We start from the raw sequence: 21,906 nt of genomic DNA on the forward strand, positions 1-21,906 counted from the left end.
CCATCACCCTGCATTTCTCTTCTCCGTTTCTGAAGCTCTTTGCAGCCCTCACAGGCTAAATGCACGCCCGGCGTACCTGGCTCTGCCTCTCACACCCCTCGGTTCCAGCCCTAGGGCTGCTTTGCTCTTAGCATACCCCAAGCTGAGCCCTGGGCCTGTCCCACGGACTTCACCTCGGGGAAAAAAGCACCCGGCCCCGCGTATCCACGCGCAATTTTTTTGTTTTAGGAAAAGCTGTTGAGTAGGGCTGGGGAAACAAGAAGAATAGCAGCCCTATTGGTGTCGTGTTTAGAGAGGAACTGGGTTCTCACTGTGTCAACAGCACTTGGCGTGAAAGTGGCCGTTGTTTGGTGAGACACTGCTCCTTTCACCCCGCGCGCCCCAGCTGCTGGGAGCCGGGCGCTGTTTTGACGGACAGAGCGAGTGCAATGCCGACAGTTGTTTTAATTTTCAGCCAGTTGCAGGCATCGCTCCCGGGGCCTGAGGGGAGCGGCCGGCGCTGCAGGGTGGCTGTGCCGGGAACGGCAATCCTTATTTACGGTATTTGGTAACAGGAATGTAAATACATTGGAGAGGGACCGACACAGGCAGGGCCAGTGCAGGAGCGCTGTGCTCGGGACGGGAGGTGCAAACTCCCTGCCCGCCGGAGGTGGCAAGGGATGGGTCAGAAAGGTTGAAGTGGAATTTCTTCGTCGGAGTCGAGCAACGACCCGTGGTTAAAGCTTGGTGTCATTTTGGAGCCATTGGGGTTTTCAGTGCTGATAAACGGGTCAGGACCGTGCGACACCTCAGCGTCGCACAGGGACCTTCCGCGGGTGCGATAAGTGCAGGAGGGGGGTTGCAGCAGGGTCGGTGTTCCCTCGTGCGCTTCCCTCGCTCTTCTGCTCTGGCATCCCGTGCCTGGGAGAGGCGGGCAGCCCCCCGGGGCAGCCAAGTCCAGGCTGGTGCTGGAAGGGCTCAGGGTGGCCGAGGAGGAGCAAGTAGTGAAATACGCACGTCGGCTAGGTAAGCTGCCAACCTGCAAAGTCCCAACAAATTCTGTTCCCTGCCGGCTTTCCTCCCTGAAGCAGCTTCCCCCAGGGCAAGCGTGAGACAGCAAACTGTAAATCAGGGAGGAAAGGATGCGGCTTTGGCCACGGGAGCGTCTCTGGGCAGGGAGGTCGGGAGGGTCTCTGGCGAGCTGGCGCCAGCGGTGGGAGGCTGGCCGGGCTCCAGGCTGGGGCTCTGCTGCGCCCGTGCTTCATGGCAGGGCTGCACCCGAGGGACGGGGTGACTTCATGACTCAGTCCCCAATATTTCCTCTTCTTGGCTGAGTTTCTCATGGATGTTGGAACAAATTCATCTAAGTTTGTGAATCACTGTTGTGTTACTTGACTCAAACTGGTGAAGCAGGACCTGGAGCTGCTCTTGGTTTGCTTGCCCACTGCGCAGAGAGGAGCGCTGAGCCCGTGTGTTTGCTTCCTTTGCAGGTGTCCCGGGTGCCCGTGGAGTCCTGCGAGCAGTACACGACCTGCGGGGAGTGCCTGAGCTCGGGAGACCCCCACTGCGGCTGGTGCACGCTCCACCACATGTAAGTCCAGCCTTGGCCATTTCATTTGAGCTGCTGGTGGTGATGATAAAAGCAGCTTTCGAAGCCACCGAGCACCTCCCATAGAATTTTTGCGAAAGCGAATTAGGTTGAAATTCCTTCAATCCATTCTTCCCTTCGCTGGACATTTCCCCTGCATTGCAGCGTGAATGCTATTAAAAAATCCCTGAGCTTCTGTGAAGAAGTGAAAAAACCAAATTCCTGCTTTAGGAGTGGTAGGTCGCTCGCTGCACACATGGAGAGGGTGCCACGGACACGACGGGAAAGCAGAATTTAGACCACTGGGAACGAAGGCCTCGTGTTTTGCGCGCTCCTGCTTGCCCAAGCCACAAGTGCCTCCCAATTAACAGGGGATTTTTAAAGGCAATAGTAGACTTCATTATATGAGCGAGAATTTGCTTTCAGAGAGATTACGGCACTGGAACAGAGCAGAGCAGCAAGCCCTATTATGGGGAAGAGATATTTAAATTCTGCAAGGAGAGGTCAGGGGGTCTGTGCTCCAGCCATCCCCGATGGGGCAGAGCCGGCAGCGCAGGGCTCGGAGCTGGCAGCCCCTCGCGCACATCAGCAGGCACAAAGGGCTGAGGGTTGGTGTGTTTTTTTCAGGGGAGCTCCAGGAAACACTCTCTGCATTCAGGAGGTGTCTGTGTCCTTCCTTTCTCTCCCCTGCCATAATAACGATCACTTCCTAAGGCGGAAGGGAGACCACCAGGCAGAGGCAGATCGGGGGAGGAGGGGAAAGCCTCGAGGAGGCTGGAGGAGAGGAATAGAAATCCCTCCGGCCGCGTGCCAGCTTGCAGAGCAGCCCCGTTAAATGCATGGAAATCGGGGCAGCGGCAGAGTTCAGGGACCCGCACAGCAGCACTTGGCCACTTGCCTGAGGAGCAGGTGCTGGAGCGGGGAAGGGCCGGCTCCTCCGCAAATCCGGCCTGGATTCAGGTCCTGGGGGGCTTTGGGGTGCAAACGGGCTCCCCGCGGCACACTGGGTTTGCAAAGAGTCGTTGCCGCCCTTGGGGAGACCCGGGAGAAGCACTGCAGCCGCCGGCCCTGAGCACCCCGCGGGCTCCACGCGGGCAGGGGCCGGGGGCAGTGGCAGGGCGGCCCCCGCCAGCAGCACGGCAACGTGGGCCACAGGCGCCCTGGGCATCTTTTTGTCTTTGTTTTTAGCTTTTTTCCTTTCAGACAAGCCTGTCCAGCCCTACAGCTATGCCACCATATGTGCAGTTGTGTCCGAAAGTCTTTACTGTCACAGCAGTTTTGTCAGAAGGAAGTGATTTCCATCCCCGGAGATTCCCATCCCTTTGGCTCTTCCCTCAGGGCAGCCATCCCCGTGTGCCCTTCCAGCGGCCGGGACGAAAGCTGCTGCAGCCTTTTGATAGTGAGGGGACAAGGAAGGGAGGCAAGGGGATGTGCTCTACTCAGCCTCTGGCCTGAGCTGCAGGTCTGTAGGTGCTCCCAGGAACCAGCTGCAGGGGTCCGAGAGCATCCGCTCCCCTGGGGACAGTGGCCTTGTAGTGCCTGGTGCTGCCGAGACGTGCAGCAGGAGGGGACGGCTGCATCGAGTACCTGTAGGGGTGTGGGTTTGGTGTTGCTCCTCAGACTCCTGCAGCAGCTCCTCTGCAAGGATCACCGGGTGCTTTCCTAATGCTAATGAACCGAATCTTCATAAACCACCTGGGAAGCAGGTAAAGGTTGTTATCTTCATTTTGCAGAGAGAAAACACTCAATGTCAGGAGGAGAGAAAAGTGTCATTTCCTCTGCCCTTTTGGCTGTGACATTTCGGCATTAACCTATTCCCAACAAGAGTTTCTTCCCTGATGGTATTTCTCAACCCTCCCTTGGAACATCTGCCCTTCCCAGGCCTGCTTGGAGCAATCATTTTTTAGCTTTTGTCTTAGGCTGTGAATAATTTCGTTTATCATGCCATTCCTGAAACCTCTGTCATATTTGTTTGGAGGCCCCAAGCGCTGGAGTGTTTGTATTTAATTTGTCATCTCTCTCCTCTAATTCTTACATGTCCCTCCTGCCAGATGGACCAGCTGCTCCTTTGCTCAGCCGAAGGGTTGGGGGTCAGGGTGTGATGCTCGCGCTGTGGTTTCTGAGGGCCGGTGAAAAGGGTGAGGGGCAGAAGAGGAGATGGTTTTGTCCTTGAAAGAGCAAGAGAGTGGCTGGCTGCCTGAGCAAGTGTGGGTGTGGTAAACACCAGCACTGAGTCTCAGTTAGGGATTTCATCCAGTCGTTTCTCCCCACTGCTTGTTGTGGGGTTTTGCTCATCGGATTCGGGGTCTGTGTCCCAGGGGGTGCCAGGGCAGAGGAGCAGGGCAGGCCAGCCCGTCAGGCAGCTCCTCTCTGGGTGCTTGGCATCCACATTGGCAGTTGCCAGAGGCTTAGCTGAGAGCATGGACGTGCAGGTACCGAGCTATCAGGGCGCCAGAAAAAAAAAATAATCAGAATTTTAAATGATATGTCTGAACAGGTACAGGTGTGAGACAGACAGACGGACCACCACCCCATTCCAGCTGGCATCAGGCAGTGTGTCCTGCCTTCCACGCCGCCAGCCAGAGAGGAATGATAGTGGAAAAGGATCTGAGTTGTCCTGGGATAAGCTTTCCTGACCCGGTATTACAGAAAGCTTTCCTGGTGTGCTTGTTGTGCGCTGCTGTCTCCTGGAGGCCCGAGTCAGGGCTTTAGGCTCTGTGGCACAGCGCGTGCTGGCGTACGCGTGTGCGTACCTAGAGGCTGAGGGCAGTGGTAGTGCTGCTCACGAGTGATGCTGAGAGGTGCTTGGTGAGGTGGTGGCCGTGGGCAGCACATGCCTTGGACTGAGCTTTGGGGAGTCCTGGACGCAGGACACTTGGGAAGGTGCTCAAAACCAGCAGGAAGGGAAAAGTGTTTGTCCTGCAGAACCCCTCTGCTCACCCGAGGGACCCTGGAGCAGCAGGGCGATGGCTCAGCAGCCCGGCCCTGCCCAGCACCTCCGCGGTGTCCTGCTGGCCGGGGGTTCGCTTGCTGTGCAAGTTCATCCTCTGCGTGCGAGAGCAGGATCCTTCGCTCCTCCTCTTCTACCAACAGCACTCTTTGGGAGCAAGCAGAGGCCTCAAGGAGATTGTTAAAGAGTCTCTTCAGCCCAGTGGGATTTGAAACCCGCAAGACTTCCATATGCTGCTCTCTGCAAGTGTGTTATTGTCTACAGACCTATTTATCTCTGTTAGGGCTGTTGCCATAAATAGTATGATAAAAAAGAGCCATTCCAGCAAGTCAATGAGATAAAGGCTCCAGTCAAGAGCTCACTTTAAAGCTATCTTACAGATTCACTTAAACCTCAATAATTCTTCCTTTGGCAGCATTCATATTTAGCTCCATTATACTCCAAAAAAAAAAGGTAAAAAAGCGAGGGGGTGAGGAGGACAGCAGCAGCGTTTGCCAGGGATCACACGGGTGGTTTGGAAAGGGAAAGAGTAAACTCTGCTTTGCTTAATCAAAAGCAAACAGCCTTGCAGGGAGGATGGTGGTCCACTGTTTCAGAGCGGGAAGCCCTGGTTTTGCCAGGCGCTTGTCGGCTGGCCAGAGCCAGGTGTGCGCGGCAGCACTCGGCCCCTGCGTGCGCAGGAGGTGCTTCTGCTGAGGCATGTGTGTGTCTGGGGCTGCCCGAGCCGCTCTGCAGCAGGACCGGCAGTTTGACAGCAGCACCTTGTTAATTTGAGTAACGTACACGCTCAAGTCACTGTCAGAAGGGAACTTGCTGGTGGCATGTGGGGCTGGTGACAGTGTCTTGATCCTCTTGACCTTTGTGCCACCATTTGAAATGGGGTCCAAGATAAGCAATGAGTGAAGAGTGATAACGTTTGCTGATAGCTTATTAAGACCATTAATACCAAAAGGCCAGTATGTCATCTGCACCCAGGGAGTGGGGTTGGAAGAACAGGATTTTCCCCAAATGACATAAAACAGTAAATCACTGGGGGATGCCAGTGCTGTGCTGCCGTCTCTGATACCTGGTTTGAAACAGTGATAATTCTTCCTTGGTTTCCCAGCGGGCGCTCCTCTACCGCCTGGAATCAGCTTAATTCCACTGCACTCCAAGGACACCTGCAATAGAAAAACAGGGATAACGAGCCATCCTGGAGCACACGGCGTGCTAGGAGCAGTCCCAGTCACTTTGGCGTGCTCAGAGGCTTGCATTCCTGATGGCCGGAATGGAGAGAGCTGGGAGCCCGGGGCATGAAAACCGGCCAGAGTGGAGCTGCTGGGAAGTCCCGTTCCTGGCCCTGCCGCGCTCCTCAGCTCCAGGAGGAGACGATTAATGAACTGTGTGGTTTTGTTTTAATTAGAATGGAGGCATCGTCTTGTTACTGCCTGTTACTGCTTTACGGTTTAGTTTCTGTGCAGATTATGGATTTATGGCTTGCAGGGGCCCTGGCCGAGCAGCAGCACAGCGCCTCGCTCACCCCACACCCACAGCACCCGCTGTGCCGCTGGCACACGGGACTTAACAGCTCTGGATTGTGTCCCAGTGCAGGCAGGACTGGGAATTGCTCCTGAGATACTTCTGGTTTGTCTTTCCTCTGATCACGGAGCATTTTTCAGTGCCCTTTGGACCTAACCTGGCCCTGGTGCAGAGCATCACCCTCGGTCCTGCTGATAACTCCCTTCTCCCCCTGGCCGAGGCTCTGCCCTTCCGTTTAGCTCGCCGCTGGTCAGCTGTCGGACCCCTTCCCCCGGTGCTTTCTGGGCTCTGATGTGTGCTCGTGTGTGGCAGGTGCTCCCCGAGGGACAGCTGCGAGCGGGCAGACGAGCCGTACCGATTTGCAGGCAGCATCAGGCAGTGCATGAGCGTCACCGTGCAGCCCAGCAGCATCTCCGTCTCCGAGCACAGCCTCCCGGTAGGTGCTGCCGGCGAGCGGGGAGGGGTGGACCTGTTGGTGAGAGGCACTCCCAGCACTTTTCGGGTTCACAAGGGAACAGTCCCTTCTCCAGCCTTTCTCCCTTCCCATCAGCACAAATGTTTTCTCATGAAGTCAGGCTCGCAGAGGGACTAGGGACCAAAGGGGTCATCCGAGCCGGGGAAGAAGGGGGTGGGGATGGCAGAAACAAATTCCCTTTCCTCTTGGGCCTCAGCTCACATTTCTCTTGGTCCGGTTTCATTAGCTGTTGAAAGGAAAGGCTTTGTTTCCCAAAAACCTCATCTGTGAGCTGTGCTCAGGCCTGGCGCTCTGAAGCATCCCAGCTGTTGCTCTCCGAGCCCCCCAGCGCCCCGCGGCAGCTGGCCTTGCCGCAGCCCCTTCCCGCTCCCCGCCGGGGCCGGCTGCCCCCGGGGGCCAGCACTCGGGGTCAGCGTGGCGTGGGGCTGGTGGGAGGCCACTCACCCCTTCAGGCACCGCTTTGCCGTGGGGACAGTCCCCATTTGTGATGGGGTCCGTGGGGACGTGCTGGTTTCTGACGGCCGGGGCAGGGCTGTCCCCCCCGTGCTGCAGCGGGGCCGTCGCGGCACAGGGAGGTGGTGGGCGCTGTGCATGCTGTGCGTGCAGAGGGTGCTTGGGGCAGTCGCTGCTGCTCTCGCGCGTGAGGGGCAACGCGCCGCTACTGCTGTCACAGGTTCCTGACGTGGGCGTTGAGGGTGGCAACGCCACGTAGAGCAACCAGGGGGACAAAGAGCTGCCGTTGCCACCTCTCCTGAACTGCCTCAGCAAGGCGTTTTTGTGTCGGTAAAGAACTTGCATCCTTGGCTTTCTTTTTCCTCCTCTGCTTCCCGTGAAAGGGCAGCTGCCCACCTCCTGCGGGTGGACGGGTAATTGAAGGGGGTCGGTATTGAACGGGGAAACAGCAGGTACTGAAAATACGATGGAAACTCGGGCAGCTCTGCCTGCTAACAGGTCGCTGGCTGTGTTTTGTTTCCCCTCTGCCCCTCCTCTCCCCGGCTGCAGCTCAGCCTGCTGGTGAGCGATGCTCCAGACCTGACGGCCGGGGTCACCTGCCTCTTCGGAAACCTGACGGAGGTGGAAGGGCAGGTTTCGGGCAGCCGGGTGGTGTGTGTTTCGCCAGCAGCAAAAGATGTTCCTGCCATACCCGTGGATCAGGGTAAGTAACTGACTTCTGGGCAGCAACACGACATCTGTGCCACCAGAAAGCGCAGTGTAGGTCTGGAAGAATCTGCTGGCTGGAGCAGACCCTTTGGGGCTGCGGCTGGAGAAATTCATGCTCCTGTCAAAGACCATTGAACCCAGGGAGCTAAATATGCTTCGTCCTTAAGAAATGCGTCCCACACAGGGAAAGACAGGCTGGGAGCAGGCAGCATCGTGTGCTTGCCCTGTCCTTACACCCTCCCTGCGCTGCCAGACAGCTCCCCAAGACAGGACAGGAGCCGTCTGTGTGTCCTTGGGTGGATCGTGAGTGGGACAGGGGATTGCAGCCTTGCCACACAGGGTGCCCCTGGAAAGCAGGAGCCCTCCCCTCGGTCTGGCTCAGCACCCACAAGTAGGTGGATGCAGTTTCTATTTTTCGGTCCTGATCTTTGGGTTGTTTCTTCATTAATGTCACTGCTGTCATATTTTCTCTTCCCATAACAAAAATGCTACTTGCTTAAAACTCATTTTCTCCTTGGCATCCTTCCAGGTGTCAACTGTGCTTCCCTGCTGGTATCTTTGTATTTCTAAGGCATTATATGGAGCTTGAGATTTGGTCAACGCTGGGGGCCGAGAGCCGCCGTGGTGGCAGGGCTAGCGTAGACTTACCCACAGCAGCTCCAGAAGAGCAATCTGCTCTTAATTAACCCGGTGCTGAGGCGCCTAAAGAGCTTCACTAATGCCCTCGTTTCCAGCATGGTCTCCTCTTCTAGTCTTGCGCTGCTGCTCAGAGTAGACTGGATTAGTGCTTTTATGCTGGAGACAGAATCCTTTAGGGAACAGGGTGAGATTCCAAAATCATTTCAGCTGTGACCCAAGGCAGCGTTTAGACCCAGTGTCTCCAATGCGTTTTGCCATCAAGCCTGATGTGGTTTGGAGGCGTTGCTGGAGGCAGACAGCCCGGCACCCTGGGGTGCTGGAGGGCAGGGTCCAGCTGGGGGGATGCTCAGCCCCCAGCTTGGGGACCTGCTGCAGACTCACCGCGGGTGGGGGTCCTGGCGGAGCAGGGAGATGAAAGCACCCTGGCTTCCACCTTCTACCCCAGAAGCAGATGGCTCAGCACCCTGGCAGGCGGGGAGCGGGTGCCCCCGCGTCTGCCGTTGCTTCCTTGGTTACTGCCGGCGGGACTGACGGGCTCTGGTTTGCATCCTCAGACTGGTTCGGCGTGGTGCTGCAGCTGAAGTCGCGGGAGACGGGGAGGACGTTTGTCAGCACGGAGTTCAAGTTCTACAACTGCAGTGCCCACCAGCTGTGAGTGCTCCTTCCCTATCCCCGAGCAGAGCGAAACACCAGCTGGAAGGAGAAGGGGCCGGCGATGGACGCTGGGCTGCAGGCCCAGCCTGGGGGGTCATCACACTGCTTGGCTCAGCCAGCAGGCGCGTGCGGTAGAAGGGGAGCCCACCAGTCCCTGTCTTCTCTGAACTTCTCTGGGTGCGGGTGCAGCTTCCTCTGCCTTGTGAGAGGAAGGCAGAGCGAGCCTGAAAAAACCTTAACCTGCTGGTGCCCCCAAGCTGCGCGATCCCGCAACTGTGAACTCGCATGTGTCTTCGCAGGCAGCTGGCGAAGGCAGAGCAGAGGGTCCGGGGAGGTGGGCTGGAGGCAGCGGGGAGGGGGGCTGCAGGCAGAGCCCTTCCACACTGCACCGGCCAGGAGGGCAGGGTGCTGGCTGCTGCGAGGATGCCCCACGGGGTGATGGAGGAGAGCGTGGCTGCTGGAGGAGATGGTGGCAGGGACTGACCTGGACGTCTCCAGCCCTGGGGTCTGAGCGCAGCGGTTGTGTTTTAGATGGGGTGAGCAGGAGTGCTGGCGGCAGGAGCTCCTTGCAGCCTGCCTGAGCCTCGGGCACTGAGAGCCCGGTCCAGCCGCCCGGGTGTGTGGCAGGAGCAGTGGGCTGCTCCGTGGAGGGCTGGGGGCTCGGTGCTGCTGAGCATCGTGGAGACATACCCGCCGCGGGCACCTCTGCTGCGGGAAGGCGGCACACAGCTGGCTGGCCTGAGAAACGTGTTTACAGACCTGGAGCGTTTATAGATTTCTTCCTGGAAACAGAGCAAGCTCTAAAGCACCAAAATGAAATGTGGGCAGGACCTGCCAGAAGTTAGATAGTGAGCGCCAGGCCTGAGCCACGGGGCTGGGCAGCATCTTTTATGACAGGGGTCAGCTGCCAGCTTTGCTCCGGGAGCGTGATTTGCTGCTCGAGCTGCCTGGTGGGAGTCACTCCCAATCTTTCTGCACTGGATTTGAAGCCTCAAGCTACGGGGCCTTCCCTGCTGCGCTTGGAGGAGGGTTGTGTGTGCTGATGGGCTTGGCTGGCCTGCAGTTTTTCTAGGCATGCATTCAATTTTTTTTTTTATTTTGTTTTGGGCCACAGCACAGAGCAGAGGTAACGGGATGAAAGGGGCCCTGTGAGTCCTTCAGTCCCCCCACGCTGCCTCTCAGGGTGGTCTGTATCCATTACCCCAATGATCCCTGCCTCCTCCTCCCACACTACCCCTCACACACAACTCTGTCCTTACGTCCTTGTCCCTCAGCCGGGCTGTACAGCACCAGCCTCTCCTCCGGCTGCGAGCACTTGCAGTCCCTCCAGCAGTTCCTCTGCATTCTTGTGGTTTTGAATTTGCCTGAGGGATGGCATCACGGGGATCCCTGTTTTCACTTAGGAGCTGAGGTTTAAATCTGGAGAGGCAATGCATCCTTTCTGGCCTGTCATTTGGCTTCATCTGACCGTGCCTTTCCACCAGCTTGTGTTTGGAGATAAAGTGCTAACGCGGTGGTAAATTCTGCAGCACTTACATCACGCCGGACTAGTTATCAGTGAGTTCAGCAAGGGCACGAGCCAGCCTGGCAGGAATGAATCACAGCATGCCAAAAGGAGGAAGGAATACAGGTCTCAGCCAGCAGAGAAGAGAGACCTATTGATCCTGAGACTCTTCATTGCAAGGGCGAGGGTGTTTAGAGAGAGCAGGGAAGCAGCCGTGCTCTTTGTGGCTGCGTGGCAGCACAAGAAGTGGTTGTGGTGTATGAAGCACGTACCCCTTGGGTGATGACATTGGGCTAAGAGGGGCAGAAGGGGGTTGGGGCTGGACAGGAACATGCTGCTTTTTGCAGACTAGTTCTGCGAAGCCTCCCATGCTGGATCCAGCTGTTGTGAACCCACGGGGAGAGACCTTAGGAAAGCTGGATCGGGATGAAAGAGCAAAGGCGGTGACCTGGTGTGAGTCTCTGATTGCTCAGGATCCTGCCAGGAGCCCCTCACCACGCTCAGCCAGGGCTGAGCAGAGCTGAAAGCAGCAGCCAGAAAACCTTACGGTACAGCAAGAGGTGCTGAACCAAGCCGTTGGCCTGGGTGATCAGAGAGGTCCTCCTCCGTGGGACCCGGCGGTGCTGAGGGAAGCAGAGCTCCGCTGGCCCCAGGCGGGGAAGCCGGAGGCAGGGCCAGGCCAGGTGAGGGTGGGTGGGAGAAGAGCTGCAGACCGAAACGGAGACAGAAATGGGTCAAACAAGCGAGTAATTGAGGAAGCTTGCAGCACTTGATAGTCTTCCCCAGATTTGCATGAGCACGATGAGAATAAGCTTCCTCAGCTATTAAGGTCACTACAAATGCATCAGAAGGAGAATACAGTTGAGTCGTTAAAACACACGTTCTCGTGGCCTCAGCCCGGCTGGCGAGAGAGCCTCCGCCCGGAGACCTGCTTTCCTCATTTTCCAGAGTTTCCTACCTCAGGCCACGCTCCCGCTTCTCTGGTGATGCTCATCCGTCTGTGCTGACCCTGGGCTCGCTCCAGCACTTCCCTGCCCTTGGCACTGCCCGCTCCAGGCAGCACCGCGGTCTCCAGAGCCGCAGGTTGTGACACGGAGCCGAATCCCGTGGGCACAGCTTATACTGACGCCAGCAGACAGTCACCACGTGGCCCGGAGGGTTGGCCTCAGAGATGGAGGAGGTGGTTACTGCGCATATTAGCAGCTGTCCTGGACCGTGCATCTAACTGGCAGCCAGTTAGTGTGGAATAAAAACCACCCAGCCAGTTCGCTGGCAGCTGGGCCGCCCCGTGTCTGGAAGGGGTCTGCGTTCCTTCAAAAACATTTCATAAACAGTTAATTTCTTCCAACATGAATCAAAAGCGCTTGCTGGACTCTTTGCACCCCAGGGCCGAGCAGAAGTGTTACTGTTGACTTGAAGCATTCCTGACTTGTAAAACAACCGATCCAATTTTTGCCAGCCTTGCCTTGTTTTCCACTTTCTAGAAACTAAAATTCGAGTCTTGTGTCTGTGCAAATTGTGCTCTATTTTACACCAATGCAGTGATGTGCAATAAATCCCAGCTTGTATTTTATTACTGAATGAATTGTGACGTTGCTTAAAGACTCTTTTGAGCGTGTGTTTTCCCAAACCTGTTTGTTACTTTTGTTGTATCAGAACATCCCTCCAAAGAAATTATTTTACCATGAAGGACCCTCAGCCGAGACTTTGGGCTAGGCCTGTCTGTTACCATATAGACCTCCCACGGGGATAACCTCCTGTGTAACTCCTCCTTTCTCGCCCCAGGTGCCTGTCTTGTGTGAACAGCGCTTTCCGCTGCCACTGGTGCAAGTACCGGAACCTCTGCACCCACGACCCCACCACGTGCTCCTTTCAGGAGGGACGGATCAACATCTCTGAGGTACTGGAACGGGGTTTCAGCTCTTTCTTCTTTGTTTTTCTGTGGCACAATTAGCATAACCAATGCTTATGTGGAGGGTTTTTTGACTTTCCGTGGGTTGGGGCTCCTCTCTTGGCTGGCATCGAAAGTGCAGATGCAGCTTTAAAGGCCCGTAGCAGGAAAGTGTCCGTGTAGCTAAAGCGGTGTGTCTTGACCTGAACACCGAAGCTGATCCCACCTCTGATACGTGGGTGTGCTCGAGTTCAGTGACAGCAGTAATTGCTGCAGTGCTTCCCGTCGGGGGTCTCAAAGACTCCTCAAAGACCAGCACATTTCAGCAGCTCCGCTTTACGTACAAGGCTTGTAGGGATTGGCCTGACAGCGAGCAGCAAGTCGGATGCAGAGCTCTTGGTGGGACTCGTTCAGTGGGTCGTGTTGGCAGGCCTGAAATTTATGGCAGGAGCCTGACTGTAAACCGATTAAGAAGGGAATTACAGATGTGAGCAGCCCCAGACTTTGGAAGAGAGCATTGATTCATGTTCTAGTGCTATGGATCAGGAGCCATCTCTCTTAGCAGTTAATAAAAGGTGTGGGGCTCGAGTCCAAAAACGCTTTTAACAGTTGGAAGGAGGCATAGCCCCTTAATGGCTCTGCCAGATCTTCTGTACATCCCAAGGTGGAGGGATCTGTGGAGGAAAGGAGTTTGTTAGCGCAAATTCCTGATCAAAGGTTAGCACTAAGCCCTTGGTCTGGGGTTTCTGCGCCCATTGTCTTGTCTGATTCCCGTGCTGCTGTCTCCTTCAGGCTCACCAAGTGCAGAGCAGATACAGCCTCTGATGCTGGTAGGGTCCTGGTCTTCACCCTTGCTGCCCTACACGTAGCTTTGTAGCACCTGAAATGGGTGCAGGTCCTAAAGCTGCAAGGAGAAAATGGTTTAAAAGGTGCTTTGAAAATCCTGAGGGTCTGGGAAAGGCAGCGGTGAGGAGATATGGGGGCTGGTCAGTGTCACAGGGAGCAGGCGCTGCCACCTGCAAGGGACAAGAAGAGGGACTCACGCAGCAGCCTCAGAGCTGCCCCATGCAGCAAAGGGAATGGATGCCCAAGGAGAAGCATCCACCCTGGGGGGAAAACAGAAGCTTTCTCAGACCAGTTTAAAGTCAAGAAACTTCCTTTCAACATAACAAGAGAAAGCAAAAACCTTTGCTTTTCCTTCTCTCAAGTGACGTGCGAGTTTTTCTCCTTCACACTCAAAGCATCACTGTCTTCCCAGGCTTTACAGTTGTAGTTCTCAGTTTTATAGGTCTTCAACCCCGTGATCTCAGAAGTGTTTGACAAGTCTCTGGTAAAGTAGGACAATCCCATTATCTCCATTTTTCTCCTGGGAATGCACAGGACTTGCCTGAGATCACATAGAGGGAGTGAGTGGAGGAGTTGGTATCTCTGCCAGTTCCTGCTGGGATCACAGGGCTGTTGTGTCTCCGAAGAACTTCCTCTGTCCTCTTCATCTTACAGAGGTTGCTTCTTACCAGGGAATGTGATGTGATATCTAACACCTTCCTGGTGGTTACTTCTGATAAGGGCTGATGGTAACGGTACCGGTGCTCCACCGTTCATCATGACTTCTCCAGACCTCTGAACACACAGGCAAAACCAGCCACCAAAGCCTAATTTGTTTGCTTGAGGCAAATGAGTTGCCACTTGCATGCGCAGTGCAGTGCTAATGCCTTTATTACGGGCATTTCACTCCGGCTAACACAAGGCATGAAATAAATGCCTCATAAAGAGTTTCCTCTCTTAAAACAGTTCAGATCACAATGTTCTCATTGTGTCATGGCCTGATGTATGAGCAAAATGTTTGTGCTTACCAGCATCGCTCCCTTCCCAGCAGAGAGTCGGTTGTGTTTGGCGCCGGAGCGGTGCTGCGGTGATAGCCATGGCAGTGCCTCCGCCATGGAGGGAGCAGCGCCGGCGTGTGCTGCCCTACTTTCAGTCCCATGGGCCTCTTCTCTTGTAAGGTTTGCACACGTGTTCACACGGGGTTGGAAATTGTCTTGTGCCTTTATATTTAATTTAAGAGAAAATATCTTGAATATTCCCTTTTATTCCTGGCCCATCACAATTTGTGTCCCGGCGGGATTCGGTGGGTAACGAACTCCCTTTGATGCTCCTAGGAGGCGTCTGTCTTGAGAAGGGAAAAGAGCTCGAAGCCTCAGCCACTTTGCAAGGTGATGGGGGAAAGCAAGCCCTCCTTCACGAGCGGTACGCTTGCTGCTTGCAATCATCTGGCTGTGTTGACCGAGCTAAATGCTGCCTTTTTTGCCCTGCTTTCCATGAAAATGCAACCAACAGAACAAGCTTTTGCTGTCTCTCCGCCTTCCCTGTCAACAGGAATTGTTTATTCACATCTAAGGGCAGAGCTCAGCAGTAGACATGGGTGATGTGGAGGACACCCTCCGGAGATAGGTCGGTGCTTTGCCCCGGGGGTGGCGAGTGGCCTGTGAAGCCATCGGTAAGTGATAACCACAGGCGTCTGTGATGCCCCTCGAGTGTCAGGGCTCTGTTTTGCATCATGCTGCTGTATTTGCAAAAGTGAGAACGTGCAAAGTGTATTTGGTTCGGAGTCCTCGGTAGATGAATATGGAGCAGTTCACAGCCTTTAAAGCAGAGCTGTCTTCCAGGACCGAGCTGGCTGTTCTTGATATCCTCATCTGGTGGGGAGCTTCTGAAATTGGGATCATTCAGCTCTTTTGGGGATTCCAGGTGGCCAGTTCTCTAGAAGTTAATATTTAGATAAGCAACTCTATTTTCTCAGCCTTTTCTTAGCCTGAGGCGTCATTTGCCCACGGAAGGTGCCTGCTCTCCAAGGAGTAATGGGAAGGCTTGCGCCCCCGAAAGCAGAGCTTCTCCAAGAAGAGCCCTCGTGGGTGTGTGGCACTGGTTGTCTCACTTTATAAAGCTTCAGATCAGGCCCATGATACCGTTTTAATGTGTCTGAGGTGGCTGGGTTTGTGTATGAGGCTATGAGATGTCTTTGTCTAAATGTAGAAAACATGCAGATGAAGAGGAGTGTAGAAACATAGATGTATCCTTACACCCCGTACCAATGAAGAGCTAGAACCAAATAAATCCCGTTAGTTTCCCAGAATGTGGGATCTCATCCCTCTTTGATGTCCACTGTGTGGAGATAATGCCATTTCCACGTGTGAGATGCTGAATCAAGGGGATGGAGCATTTCAGGTTCTGGGGTTTTTGGGCTCTGGTTTGGCTCCTTTAAATTCTCATTGCTTTTAGAGCAAGACATTTGCTCCTGGCTGTGCCCTTGGATGCTGAGTGCTGCTTGACGCGCCTTGAAGGAAATAAAACAAAATTAAACCTTCCTCATATCTGTCCATACAGTCCCCAGCATTGAATACCTGCATGGCAACTGTGAGGTGTAGGAGGGAACTCGGAGCCACATCTCAGTCCACCAAAGTCAGCAAATGACTTTCTGGGTCACATCCAACTTCTGGAGAGATGCGTTTGTCTGCAAAAGTACCAACAGTAACAGAAAGCCCAGCTGCAGCAAGATGAACTCATCTCCGTTTGAGGAGATTGGTTTGAGCTTATTTGCGACACTTTTTTTCATCAGTAGATTTCTGGGGTGCGTGACCTAAGTGTTTGGAGGGGGACAGAGCCACGCAGGTCAGTGCTCCACAGGGAGCCGGGGGGAGATGTTCCCACCTGTATCCTGGCCGCGTTTGAGGGAATTGCTCCTGTGCCCAGCTCTGGGACACAAAGGGTCGTTTATGGACCAGAGAGGGGCTCTGCAGCCGTCCGTGGTTTGCGTGGCTCTGATACCACGGGAGTTCATAAGGGAATGTCGAGGACCCAGTTACCGCCCCCATCCAGCGCAGAGCCCGGGACAAAAGGGCAGTGGGTAGGAATGTGCCGGTGAGGAAAGTCTCGCTTCAGTTGCCTTTCTTTTCATGTTTGGTTTCTAAGGAGCGAGGTCTGCTCTCTTTTCCAGTAGCATAAATGAAGAATAATGTGTTTCCATGAGTGACAGGGACCGTAATTTATATCATTGGGAACACAACTGTGAGCCAGGGGTTTACATTCATGTGCCAGATTCGTTTATATTTATAACTTTAAAATATGTGTAGCAAGTTAACATTTGTGGAAGGTTTTTTTTTAAGATGAAAAGTATGGAAACATTAGATTTTCTACCATTTGGGCTAACTCCCATAGTCAAAAGAAATGCCTGCCATTTCTAGGCAATTTTTCCCAAATAAAAGCAAGAAGGTTTGACCTACTAAAACTGCTGTTAAACCAAATAACAACTGTGGGTGCCCTGTTCGACTCCAGAAACGGATGCGTATTGCTGGTCTTTGAGGTATTTATAGAGGCTAAAAAGTGTTGGAGAAGCATAAAATGTCTTTGTAAATTGTGTGCAATGATACTTTTTACGCAGAATATTCCCCGAGAGTCTGTGCCACTCATGTATCCGAGTCTTGTCTTTCTCCAGCAGAGCTTCTGATTTGTGTTTATTCTGGTGTACAGAAGTCAGGAAGGATAATGAGAGGATTCAGCGTGTTTGTTTAGCGGGAGGAGGCAATAATGGCCTTTCTAACTCACTGCAGGATTTACCTCTCATAAATTAAAAAACAAAGTAAACTGATTATGGGAGAAATTGTTTATTCCGTTGGCTGCAGCCTCCCTTTTAGTCTGTATTTTCCGGATGCTCGGCTCCGCCTGGCACTAGCACGGGGAAGTGCAGAATCGAGCACCCAGACCCAAGCCCTACAAACCAGGGATGGAATTGTTCCTTGCCACTGTGGAGGGACCTTTGCCACGGCCGCACAGCTCCGATCCCAGCAGCAGGACTGTGCTGCCGGCCGCTTCCCAAGTCATCACAAAATTCCCACAAAGTGGATAAGCGCGGACAGAGGCGTTGCTAAAGCTGCCGACGTACCCCTAACAAAACCACGGACGTTAGCGCTGGCTTCTAGATCAGGTAGCGGGTAGAAGAGGGGGTGACTGGACAGAGCACCCTGCCAGGCGTGCTTTCACCCGGCATCACGCCCCGTCCCGGGGTGGGCCGCGTGGGACCGAGGTGCCGCGGCAGCAGCACCCGCCTGAGACCCACACCCACTCACGCCCGCTCCTGGGAAGGCCGGTGTGTGCAGGGACCTGGGTGCGCGTCACTGCGGCAGCGATTTAAAACCAACAAATGAAAAAAAAGGACCTGAAAGCTGAACCGTGAGCCTGGGTGGGAAATGGCACGAAGAGGGAGGAGAGGGTCTCCAGCAGCGCTTCCGCAAGGCGTGCGGCGTCCGAGCCGGCCCCGCGCCCTCCCCGAGCCCCTGCAGCTTCTGCAGCTTTGCTCACTCATCTGATCGAGTCAGCAGCGACCGTCAGCAGCAGTGGGGCTCCCCACAAGTGCCCTGGGCTTTCGGTAGTTCGGCATCTTCCTACGTATCGCTGCATCCCAAAATGTGTATCCCCTTATTAGTGTGATCACTGTAGCTGTCAGCCAGCACGGAGGGGCTGCCTTTCTCGGTGTTTCCCCGAGCAGTGCGCGCTCGCAGGCTGCATGCCTTTTTTTTTCAGCAGAATCCCAATGTGACATTTTTCTCCCACTGAAACCAAAGGGGAAAAAAATGTATTATGTCCTACTCGTCTCTAACGACGGCAGAACAATTTTTGCTACCAGCATTTTCAGCACTAGAGAGCAGATTGGAGAATGTAAGTCCTCTCCCGTGTCTCTAAAGGAAGAAGCATTTCTTTAACAGTCGTCTCACGAATGGCAGTGGCCAGGAAGGATAATGGTCCATAACATATTCATTATTTTCAGGACTGTGCACTGAGGTTCTCCCACTGGTGATGTGACTGGAGATTTTTTGTTTTCAATCACAATGCAATAAAAGATCTTGCAGCTCCAGGATCCCTTTCCTCCCAAACACCAGCTTTCCACAGAGCTGGGGACCTCTCTGGAGTGGAGCCGTTTGCCTACCGCTGGTCCTCAGTATGGCTTTGAGGTTAAATGCAAAAGCTTAGATGCAGCCAGATCACAAGTAGAAGGCGGCACAGGAGCGCGGTGCATAATGAGGAGGAACGAACGTGGGCGCAAAGTCAGCTCGGAAGAGCCGGCAGTTGGATGGACCACGCTGTGAATCTTCGGGGTTTGCTGGGGGTCGTGTAAAGGCTGAGCTGGGGGTTGGAGCCCTGATACCAGGCTCCGAGCTGAGCTTCACGACGGCATTCCCTTCCAGCCTGCAAACCTGCTCCGCTGCAGCAAAGGGCTTTTCTTTCCTTCCCAGCACAGCCGGCTTTCTGGCTGTCGGAGTTTAAAATCACTCTTGGCTGTTAATCCGTGAAAGTCCCTGTTAGAAATAAAATAAAAAATATATAAGGAAAAGTGCCACTAAAAAGGTTTATGAGGCAGCAGTTTAAGCTACTGGCTTCTCCAAACTGGGGTAGCATCTGTTTCTCATTTACAACTTGCCTGAGCCAGTAGCGAAACAACATCCCATCAGTCTGGCTGTGAGCTGGAGAGGGAGCGCGGCTCGGCGTGCTTAATGGTCGTTAGCGAGAGCCGGGGATTTTCTCCCTGGATAGCCAGTCCTAGCAGGAGCCTGGTGAGGAGGCTCTCGTTGCCTTGCCTTCCGGATGGTTTACTGTAGTTGCTAGGCAGGGTGGCAAAGGGCTTGGGATGCCAGTCTGGGATTTGGCAGAGGGAAGGGAGACGTCAGTCCGTTTTTTCCTAAACTTCTACTTTAGCTTAGGATTAATCATTTAGTGTCAGATACTTACAGGTACTTAGGTACCTAGTTCCATTAGATCAAAGCAAATTAGAGCTAAACAGGATGTAAATACTTCTGACGGTCAGAGCCTTTGTCTGGGCGTGTTGCAGTTCCCGGTATATAAATTGAGAAAAAACTGTATCTCCCAGTGTGTTATGAAGAGATAATGTTTAAAATGTTGAGATCTTATGGGAGGAATGTCATGCAATTACCAGGCACTGATAGGTCTTGTTTTCCACTTCATCTCGGAGTATCATTTAGTCATCTAGTTTGTGCTTGTGGGGATCTGGAGATCTGCTCATCTGTAAAATGTTTGCAGGGAGAGAGTTTCCTTTTTATTTTGCATACAGCATCTTGCATAGCAAAGTCTTGAGCTACTGCAATATTAAAACTTGCTATTAATTTACAATTGCATTATTTTGGCCAGAGAGTGGCAGAAGGGGAAACAAATCACACTTCTCTGTACTTAGTGCTTTAATTGCTGTGCTTAGTTCGCAGAATGTGTAGTTTTGGAGGCAGCAGTGTTTTGCTCTTTTCTTTGCTCCTTTATTGCAATCACACAGATGTTTGAAATATTTTCACATGGTTTTCAATGGAAAATTTAATAGGCTGCTTCCAGTTTCATGGTATTCCATACACTCAAAATTCAGGGACTGAGGAACGGTCTTTACACATTTTTTCACTGCCTTGATCTGAGAACTCCTGAGCCTTAGCTTGTTTATAAAATGACCATCAAGGACGCGGTACCGTTCTTTATTTAGTGTCACCTTTATTTAATGCCCTCAGGTCAGTTTTGGAAGCCTCTGGGGTTCAGGAAGGAGTGCGTTTCATTCCCGCAGTGGATGGCAAAGCTCCCATCGCCCTGGTGTCGCAGGAGCAGGACCGGTTTAATCTCCTCTTTCATGCAAGAGGCTTCAGTTCCTAATCAGGAAAGGCCTGAAGTGAAATTTCTTTGTGCTGTTTTGTCTCAGCCCCGACTTCCTCCATTCGCCTCCTGCAGACTCCCGCTGAGCAGCCTCTCCCTGCTCCCGGAGCTCAGCACCCCTCGCTTTTTCTGGTTGCCTCCTGAAATGCCTTTGCTCTGGCCTGGCAGGGCGATAGACAGAAGGGGCAGTTCGGGTCCCGATGCCTTGCCCACCCGGCCGGTGGAGACACGCATCCCACCGGGGCAGCCCCCAGCTGAGGAACGCGCTGGGCGAGCAGCGGCGCCGAGGTTTGCAGCGAGCCGGCTGGGCATTCCAGAAAGGCCGGGGGTGTCGAAGCATGGTCAGGGGTGAGAGCAGAGAGAGCAGAGATTTAAATTCATGGCACGCTGGCGTAGTTGTGCTCAGATAAAGCAGAGCGGAGCAGTACCTGCTAGCGAGAGGGAAGCACATCCCGCGCTGATCCGTCTCGCTCTGGAGCGGCACGCAGCCGAGGGGGGTGAGGGGTGAGGTGGGGTTAGGGGGAGGCCCGGGGAGAGCAGCGTGTGGCTGGGAGCAGCCCATCGCCCTCCTGAAGCAGCGGGGGCTCAGGCGGAACTGGAGCAGCTGGTGACAGGGCAGGGCAGGAGCTTGGGTCTCCGCAGATGAAACCCAGGGCAAGCTCGGAGCGGGGAGGAGGCCTTGAACTCATTCCCTGAATAGCGGTGTCCTCCTTCTGCGACTGCGGTGAGAAGACCAGTGCCAGTCCCAGAGCAGGGGGACTGTCATGGGGGTTTCGTTATTTCTCTACTTAACCTGCAGCTGCCGGGTGGGCTGAGGAGGAGCTGGTCCTGTGCGCTGAGGATGTGCCGGGACATCAGCCCTGGCACCGCAGCAGGCGGGATGAGACCTGGCCAGAGCTGCGGACACACTGTCACCTCTGTAACGTCCCCCTCTCTTTTATCGCCCCCAGGACTGTCCCCAGCTTTTCCCCACAGAGGAGATCCTGATCCCGGTGGGAGAGGTGAAACCCATCACGCTGAAGGCAAGAAACCTGCCCCAGCCCCAGTCGGGCCAGCGCGGGTACGAGTGTGTCCTCAGCATCCAGGGCGTGATCCACCGCGTGCCTGCCCTGCGCTTCAACAGCTCCAGCGTCCAGTGCCAGAACAGCTCGGTGAGGGACCCGGAGGGGAATGTGGCCAAAAGGTGCCCAAAACAGGCCTTGGCTCTGAATAGCTGCGAAGGGGATGGGCTCAGCTATGGGGAGAGTGAGAAATCCTGGAGTTAAACTACTCCTGAATTGCAGGTGGGAACCTGCCATGGACGTGGGAGGTGTTTCATTATAGCACCGGCCAGGAGAAGATCCTTTATCTGGCGGTTCCCTGTCTGACTGTGGGGGGTCGGCAAGGGGAAGGGGAGGAGGAGGAGGGAATGCTGCGAAGGTGTTAAGGCGGGCTAATTCACACGGGGGAGATAAGGCGAATCACAGACCCCTTATCGGGAGCTGTCGAATTCCAGGTCACGGTAGCTGGATGAATACAGTAATGCCGAAAAGCAGCGTGGTGCAGGGAAGGAGGGGGAAAGGAAAACTGCCAGGGGAGAGAGCACAGCCCAGCGGAGAGAGGGGAATTATCTGAATGATGCTGCCGGAGAAACAGGCAGGGGAGGGTAGCTCTCCTCCCTACGATGGGCCTCAGCCCTGCCAGTGCACCTGGCAGCATTTTACCCCAGAATGCCCAAAGTCACAGTGGCGGGTACTTGGGGATGCCGAAACACGTATGGCAAATGTAGACCACCCTCCCAGCCACAGCCCACGTTTGGGTCTTGCCGTCAGCTGGGGGACGGGCAGGGAAGAGCGTGGTCCTTATCCTCCTC

The 21,906-nt window shown here is 54.4% G+C and overlaps 1 protein-coding gene across 1 annotated transcript in view; it reads left to right on the top strand.

The window, feature by feature from the left end:
• PLXNA2 (plexin A2) overlaps positions 1-21,906 on the top strand; it is a 149,672-nt gene that overhangs the window by 81,931 nt on the left and 45,835 nt on the right. The window contains exons 4-9 of the mRNA XM_086476606.1: positions 1,470-1,570; positions 6,348-6,471; positions 7,513-7,666; positions 8,865-8,961; positions 12,254-12,368; positions 21,005-21,205. Coding sequence (XP_086332732.1) covers positions 1,470-1,570; positions 6,348-6,471; positions 7,513-7,666; positions 8,865-8,961; positions 12,254-12,368; positions 21,005-21,205 — 792 coding nt within the window. The remainder of the gene's footprint in view (positions 1-1,469; positions 1,571-6,347; positions 6,472-7,512; positions 7,667-8,864; positions 8,962-12,253; positions 12,369-21,004; positions 21,206-21,906) is intronic.

This window comes from Leptosomus discolor, chromosome 21, assembly GCF_034619465.1.
Source record: "Leptosomus discolor isolate bLepDis1 chromosome 21, bLepDis1.hap2, whole genome shotgun sequence".
NCBI lineage: Eukaryota > Metazoa > Chordata > Aves > Leptosomiformes > Leptosomidae > Leptosomus > Leptosomus discolor.